Source organism: Struthio camelus, chromosome 6, assembly GCF_040807025.1.
Source record: "Struthio camelus isolate bStrCam1 chromosome 6, bStrCam1.hap1, whole genome shotgun sequence".
NCBI lineage: Eukaryota > Metazoa > Chordata > Aves > Struthioniformes > Struthionidae > Struthio > Struthio camelus.
The window spans coordinates 25546102-25554635 of NC_090947.1; the positions used below are offsets into that span (position 1 = coordinate 25546102).

At 37.0% G+C, this 8534-nt stretch overlaps 1 protein-coding gene across 19 annotated transcripts in view; it reads left to right on the forward strand.

Annotated features, from left to right (window-relative positions):
- Nucleotides 1-8473, forward strand: part of COBLL1 (cordon-bleu WH2 repeat protein like 1) — a 92251-nt gene extending 83778 nt beyond the window's left edge. For all 19 annotated transcript variants that reach the window (XM_068948765.1, XM_068948767.1, XM_068948769.1 and 16 more), the window contains 3 exons: nucleotides 1240-2861; nucleotides 4181-4363; nucleotides 6602-8473. In XM_068948765.1, the coding sequence (XP_068804866.1) occupies nucleotides 1240-2861; nucleotides 4181-4363; nucleotides 6602-6688 (1892 nt within the window). In that variant the 3' untranslated portion in view covers nucleotides 6689-8473. The remainder of the gene's footprint in view (nucleotides 1-1239; nucleotides 2862-4180; nucleotides 4364-6601) is intronic.
- The last annotated feature ends 61 nt before the right edge of the window (nucleotides 8474-8534 follow it).

Sequence of the window (8534 nt, forward strand, 5' to 3'; positions counted from 1 at the left end):
TTTAATTTTCTCTAGCTCTGATGTATCCTCTTTGAGATAGGGTAACAGGAATTGAATCCCCCCCCCCCAATTATCTCCTATAGCAGTAGTTAAAGCTATATTGCAGTGTTGTAAGGCAGTATGGGGACAGGTCTGGGTGGAGCTGTGAGGAGGACAGGGAAGGTGGCTAGACGCAGAGGTTCTCCTGCCATGTGGTGTGACATGGGCACTACACTACAGCGGAGAGGGAGAGGCCTTCTTATGTTCTTATGAAATTGCCATGAGTTTTCTGTGTGAAAAACATGATTTTTAAACACAAATAGTGACACATTTATTTGGAAGGAAACAGCAGCATCCTGTTGACAACAATGGTTCATAAATTTTTCCATGAATTTAGTGCCTGTACTGATTTATTTTCTCCTTTTTGTGGCATTGATTTTTCAGATTCATATTTACTTCTTTGTAGTCTGTCTTCTGTATTCAGTACATCTCTCTTTACAAATCCTAAGAACATACTGTATGGGTCCAGCTTACATTTAAAATAAGTTTTAATTGCCATTTTTATAATGTAATTAAAATGGGGAGACACTTTTTTTTGCAAAATGCCACTCCACATGATTATTTCTGAAGAATTTATTTTTTACAGTATTGTATCTCGAACAACTTGAGATCCAAGTATTCCTATGTTTTGGAGAAGACACAATGCGTTTAGTCCACAAGGTAGAAAATGGAGTTAACAGGCCTGCTGTATGCTTGGAAAACTATAGTTGGGCACATTGCTTGTGTCCGTATGTTCTCCAGTTGTTCCATTATGCATATAAGCTAGGTATAGTTGACAACATATTTTATGTTAAAACTATAAACAAAAGCCACAGTGATGTGAAACTAGATAAAAAGTACAGTTTGCTTAGCACGGAATACACCTTGAGCTCTTGAGTCATTGATGCCAATATAATAAGCTGAAATTCATTAGCGCTTTAAAAATGATTCTAGAACAGGTTTTTCTATTAGGTAGACGCATGACACCAGGAGCCTGTTAATTAATGCAGAATAGCTGAGTAAAAACACTGTTATTTGGCAATATTATTCAAAGTATATCTTTAAATAGACTTTAAAAGTAAATGTTAAGAAAAATTTAATCCTAGTGATGAACCAGTCCTGGTGGTTAAATGTGTTGGATTTGGGGCTTTGTGATGTAAGTGGAAAGATTAAATCTTTTCAGTATTCATACTAATTTCAGAATCTCTCTTTAACTTGAAGATCGCAATGATACAAAACTCCTTCTAACAACAGAAGAAGGAAAAGAACTTCAGACAGCAAAAATTACTACAGTAGATTTTAGAGAGGATAACAAGCTTGAAGTTGACAGATTATCAAACTGTCAGGCATGTAAAAATGACATCTCTCTAAGTCATAGGAATCCTCCTCAAGAGATTCCAGGAATGCAGGATCAGAAGTCAAATCAAAACAGCTCGGACACAGTGAAAACTCAGGATGTTGCAATTCAGACGGGTCCATCAGAGAGCAATTTGGGAAGAGCTACACTAAGGGAAACGACTGTTCCTCAAGACTGTGAGTCATTCAGGGGACTGGCCCATCAACAGAATGCAGATACTAACAACCCCCTTCTCCAGCTGAAGCATGGAGTACAAGAGGATGAAGAAGTTTCAACAGCATTAAACCTTCAGAGGAAGGAAGTTACCCATGAAAAAGCGGATCCCATAAAAGATCAAAGTCACATCTGTACAAATGGCGATAATGTTGCTTCACCAGAAACAACTGCAAAAATTCCAGATGGCTCTCCTTTAAAAGGTTATCCTCGTTATGTACAGGACACCAAACCTAAACCTAAGCCCTCTAATGAAATTACGAGAGATTACATACCAAAAATTGGAATGACTACTTATAAAATAGTGCCTCCAAAATCGTTAGAAATAATGAAGAGCTTGGAATCAGAAATTCCATCAGACTATAAGGATCAAGAGGTATCTGCTCTGGAAAACTCTCTGAAGCATGAGGACTCCAAAGAATTCATAATGCAAACTGAAATTCCTCCTCTTCCAAAAACTGTGGATCATTTTCAGTTTGGTTCACAAAATGAACCTGTAGCAGCAAATGATTCACTGCGCAAAGTGAACAGCATTTCTGAGCATGCCATGACTTCTCAAGTTGAGATTACTCCCGAGAGCAATCAAGTGCAGACAACAGAGTTTTCCAAACAGCATATCCCACTGATGCTAAGCTTGGATAATACAAATGCTGCTTCTGAGGCTCAAGACAAATCAACTGCATTAAGTCCTGCAACAAAACCTAGTTCTTTTTTTCTGCAAATGCAGCGAAGAGCTTCAGCTCACTATGTGACATCTGCAATTGCCAGAAGTACTGTTCCTGTTCCCAGTTCTATTGAAAATGAAGTTAAGAATACAGACATAGAAAAAAAAAATTCGCCACCAGATCAAATTACTTTTCCTTTACATAAAGCAAGTAGTTTCTCTTCTCCAGCAGATGAACAAAAAGATCATTATGAAAAAAATATTGAATCCTCCACTTCTCCTGTGAAAAGCAATAAACCTTTGAGCTTTCCCTCCTGTCAACCAGCGCCATTGAACTTAAAAACTCTAAGAACTTTTGCAGTTCCAAAGCCATATTCCAGTTCGAGACCATCCCCTTTTGCTCTTGCTGTCTCATCGGCAGTCAAAAGGTCACAGTCATTCAATAAAACGCGTGCAGTCACTAGCCAGGCACCGAGAGAGGAATTTCCTGTTGAACTCTCCTCTGCAACTTCTGCAGCTGAATTCTCCTCAGCTACCTCCATGCCTCAAGTGAAAAACCCTTCGTTACAGAGCATAACAGGAGGGTCACAGACTAGTCTAACAACTAAGGTAAACCTTACTTTTACTGTTCCATGATCACTGATTCACTGTGATCTCATTTACAACAGAGGAGAGACTTGTTCTCGGTAGTCTTTGAACTGCTTGCTTATCAGAATGTGCTGTATTGATACAGTAAAAATGTTGTGGTACTGAGCATTAATGCAACATGTTAATGAAATAAAAGAAAAACAGAAATGTTACAGTGAAAAGTCTCATTCAGAATATCAGAAATAATTATTTTTTGCCATAATTAAAACCTTATACTTTGAGGAGCAGCAAATTAAATGGAATCATTTTCATTGTGAGTATCTATTTTTATGTTCAGAGTGCTCTAGATTTGTTCTTTATAGTTCTGTGTACTGGTCATATCTCAAATTTAATTTTGTGAGTAGTGTGAACAGTTTGGCTTCAAAGCGATCGTGGCATAAGGAAGCTTAAACGGGATGTATTAAGGTTTTGCTGGCATAATTATCTAAGTGAGAAGCTTTAAAAAAATCATAATAATCAGCTGGTGTTGCAAATGTGCAAGTGCAAATACACCCACAAAAGATATTTAGTGTTCTCATAAAGAGAACTATTCTAAGGTATTCTGGCAGAGTTACTTTCTAACTGGTATAAACTGCACGTTCCCAATGAAAAATTGACATGTCTACAAATTCTGTGAAGCATAGAGGAGCCGAAGACTGCTGGCTGCCTTACATGTTCTGTCCAAATCAGCAGTATTATGGCATTCAGAGCTTAGAAGGCAAGAGACTACTAGTACTGTCCCAAATTTCCTATTTTTTATAATGTCCACTTTCTTTAGGCAGAGAAGTTAGATGCTAATCTGTGTTCAGTAGATTCAAAATACAGTAATGCTTGGCTCTCCCTCTGCCTGTGGCTCACGTGTACTGCTGAACTTCTCAGGGTGGCTCTTCCTGGATAAGGAATGGATGAAATTTAGATTCTTAGAGGAAAGCATAGTAAAAGGAACGGTAGCTCATGTTGGGGCTTTGAGTAGTTTTGTCTGGGAATATGTCATAATCAATTCTTCAGCTCCTTCAGTGCTCAAAGAATATTTAAATATGCTACAGTATGATGTCGAATGTTCTTCTATTTGAGCTATTTGTTTATCGGTTTATCTTAAGTGTGGTAGGCGATATACAGTTTCCAGAGCTACTACAGTAGAAATGTGGCTGATCTCAGAAATCTTGCATGAAGCAAACGCTAGAATGGTGGCGCAGTTTGATACGCAGCTTCTTGCCAGGTTGATTTAGTTTTCTATTTGTGGCTAATTCAAATTAAAGGTTTTTCTTTTTTTCTTTTTTCTTCCCTCCCTCTCTTAATAGAAAAGCAGCTATGTGAATAGTGAGCAGTTGAGCCAGGTGCAGTCAGGTGCTTCAACTGACCACCCACCCTCGGTCACCGAGAGACAGACTGCGATGATGTTCCAGCGCTTTGACCCAGAACAGATCCACCAGAGCTTGCTGGCTGCAATTCGCTCTGGGGAAGCTGCTGCCAAACTGAAAAGGGTGAGTTTTCATCATTGCACCCATAACAATGAACTCATAGTCCTTCCTTCAAGTTTACCAGATTAATGCCTGACACTGAAAGCAGTCAGCCTTTGCATAAAGCACTATGAGCTGGTGCCCTAACAATGGGAAGGGAGGTGGGGAAGAGAGTTTAATTTTGCAAAGTAACCCAGTAAATACACATGCAAAGATTTATATGTCCATATTTTCAAGATGAGATGAAGATACCGCCCCCCCGAAAGGTTATAAGCACTCAAGTAGTTGTTGACCTGTAGTCAGTAAGTGACACATAATGCACTGAAGTATTGCTTCTAACCATCTGTCACTAGCCAAAAGTCACTTTAAAAACAAGATAAGATTAAGCAAATGCTGTATTGTTCAGAGTCACTTAGAGGTCGGATCTGTCCGTTCTACCAGAAATACTGGCTAGGCTTTTGTTCGCTTATATTTTTATTAAGGTTTTTTCCCCAGTGCATAACTGCACTGTGAAAAATATTGAACTTTATTTTGCATAGTGTGTGAACTTTGGTTATTTTATGATTCTGTAGGAAATAAGCCTAAGCATGGCTATTGTCATTGTAGCTTGTAACTTTATTTTAAAAAATAAAGTTCACAGGGTGCTCCTCAGAATTCAAGAAGTCTACTAGACAAAGGAAAAAAAAAACTTCAATATGTGGTTATTTGTTATTTCCTAATAGAGATGTTCTCAGAGCAGGTTTATTTGACCCGTATAGTCTTTTATCAGTCTAGGTGCAAGAATGTACTGGGAAGAAGAGAGAATTACTGAAATCCTTTTCCCCTCCCTCCCTGCCTCCTGTGTGGGTAGATGTTCTTTATCAGTATAATATTTGCGGAGGCTGGGGGGGGGGGGGGGGAGGAGGAGGAAGGGCTATAAATGGGAGAACCGATTAGAATGAAGATGCCATAAGCATAAAGAAAAGCATTGTGCACCACAGAAACCTGAAACGAGCTTAAGAAAAACCCAAACAAACCAAACCAAATGCAATGAAGATACCACAGAATTTTACATTTGGCAAAACTTCAACACACTGCTGTTTTCACTCTTACCCTAAGCACATATGCCTCATGTGTTTGTGATTGGGGGAAAAAGTGTTTTGGCCTGTGGCAGATTTAATAAAAACATTGTCTGATTTTATGTTTAACCTTGAGAACTAGCAGTACTAGGACAAATAGAAAAAAGAAGCATTTTGTGTTAATAGGATATGAGCACCCAAAAGTGATTCCCAGTGTTGGAAAGAATTTTTAAATGTATTCACCTCATAGCTTTCACTATCATACCACTGTAAGCAAAAGAGGTAATAACCTGATCCATTTGAGCTGTGTAAGAGGTCTGTTAGGTGCTCGCTTGCCTCTCCTCTTTTTTACCTCTCACTGTGCTCTCCCTCTTTCACCTCTCTGAGGGACGCATTCAGAACAAAAGACAAAAATGCTGGCATCACTAGCCAAATCCTTTGTTTTTTTTCCCCTTGTTTTACTTAATAAGTTGTCAGTATGCAGTGCCAAGATCTGTGGTCTTTTGTGTTGCGAATCTTTTTTGTTGAATAGGGCCTTCAATAACTACTAACCTAAAATGGGTCAAGTGAGGTTTCTTTCTGGCCATTTTTCTCTTCGGAATATTTTCATTGTATTTAGTAAACTGTGCTGTGGTATGTCGTTCTCATGGCTACAGAACATCCACAGCTCCCACTGACTCCGTTTGGATCTGTTGGTTTATGCAGCCTTCTGGAAAATCAGGTCCTTTATATCTATCCTAAAAGTTACAGTTATCTCTCAGTAAAAGAGCAATTTCCACCTCATAAATGAATGTTAGAAGATTTTGTGTTAGAAATCAGTTCTATACAGTGTATAATAAAAATAATTTTTTAGAGTGATAGTTTTTCAAGTATTTCTTTTAGTTAAGTCCATCTCCAGACCTACTTGAAAAATTGTGCATTTATTGAATAGTTACGCGTTGACTCTTTAGATAGGATAAATGTATTTTTAAATAATTCTGTATATTTGGACTTCCATAGCATATGTACTTTGTACAGAAATCATCTAAGAGTTCTTTGGGATGAGAAGAATGTGCTAACTGAAGTAACAGTATTTCTGTTTCCATGAACTAATATTGTGTAACATACTACAGAGAGAAGAATCTAAAAAGTTATGTTAATATTATTTCTTGTAACTTTTTTCTTTTTCCCCCCTTCCCCCCCCCCCCCCCCCCCCCGCCTCCAGGTTGGTCCTCCATCAAACACTATATCTGTCAATGGAAGAGCCAGGCTTACTCATTTGTATTCCACAGAAGCAAAAGCTAATCACTAGATATTATACCAAATATTTTGCACTTTACTACTGCTTCATAGGCCAGCTCAATACTAACTACAAATTATTGAGAGTGTAAATGCAAGTATATGTTAATATATTTTTGTCAATTGGTATAGGAATTTCACGCTGGGTCCTTTGCACGGGAAGGATTATTAGACTATATAAATTATGGTAACGTTTTGCCTTTTTCGCTTTATAAAAGCTGACAATGCTGCTAAAACGGTTTAAGACAAGGTGCAGATGAGCTTCACTTGTGTTGGAATGAGAATCAAAAACTGTTGATTTCAGCCGTCAAGACTGAACAATATGTAGCAGTATGCTGAAAATACAGATTTCTCTAAGAATTTTAGATCAGTAATTTTGTAATTGTTTAATACTTTAACAGATTGTATGAATTTAAATCTACCAAATGCTGCCTCCATATTATTTTGTTAAATTAAATTTGTAACTAGTAGAAAATCTAATTATATTCAATACTTTTATTTCTCTTAGAAAACAGATATTTGTTTTTGCTCCTTCAGCTGAAGTAGTTGGGATAAGTATTTTGAATTTTAATCTTCTTTATTTTCTTCCTGGTAGCACAAAAAAAAATCAGGACATAAATTATTGGAAATTTTTGGACTACTTAAAAACTTTTCTGAACGGTAGCACTACATGACTTTTCTCATCTGCTCTTTGAGTAACTGTATATAGTATTAACCTAGTATTCAGATAAGCAATATCTTTTGTGAACAAGATATCTTTTAAAATAGTCATCAGCATATAGTCACCTCCTGATAAAATGCAAATTCCAGTTTTGATACTTAATGAAATAGAAGAAAAAGTTTTCACTGGAAATATGACTAAAGAATGAACTGCTTTGGACTTTTTGTGTAAAGTATTTTAATCTTTAAACAGCACAATAAGAGAATGACAATGCATACTTGTGTCTGAGAGTCTCTATTTATAAATTAAGCGTTAGATACAAAAATGGGAGCATACATAAAAAGCAAATGCTTTGTGTTCTATTTTATCGGTTTTGCATTTCTTGTCAAGATGCTACATTTTGGGGAGAGGGGTGGAAATGTGATCACAGTCCTGATGAAATAATCGTGGATACATGCAGCAAGTATGGGGGTTTTGGCCAAATCAAATTTTTTTCTTGCTGGACTTGATTTAAATAAAAGTAATTGTATTAGTTTTTATTCCTTAACAATATATTTATTTTGTACTATAGAGATATTCTGTAACTCAGTTTCAGAAACTGATTTATAATTGTGCATTTCAAAGGGTTATTAATGGTTTGCTGCCAGTTTTTTGTGCAATAATCTGAAAAAGCCTATATTTCTTTTCTAGTACAGAGTGGATTATTGATTACAAGTAAAACAGTGTTAACTGAATGATGAAATCCTTCCAAGAATGTCCTAGTAAATAAAAATTCATAAGTAGAGCTGATGAACATTTGTTCACACATTGCTGTTCTCTCATGTTTTCTCTTCTGTAGCTTAGTCCCCCATAAATGTATATTACTGCTTTCTCCTCCTCCCAGTTCTTGCCTCCAAACAAGGGCTAATTCCAAAAGCGAACAAAAAAACCCTCCTGGTAGTTCAAAAGGTCTGTTTCAGGGTCTGATTGCAAAAGAGTGCTTCATCCATCCCTTGAAAAAGGGTGAGGTAGAAGAGGCTGATACTTTTTTTCCGTACTGGGGCTTAGTTTTTTCTAGGTTTCACTGTGTCTTGAGGGACAAACTTGAAAATTATAACTCTCTCCCAGGAATTTAATAAATAAAAATGTCAGTGATCATTGTGATACTGGAATTCCATGTTTCAAACATTAGTATACAATATGCGGACCTCTGACAGGC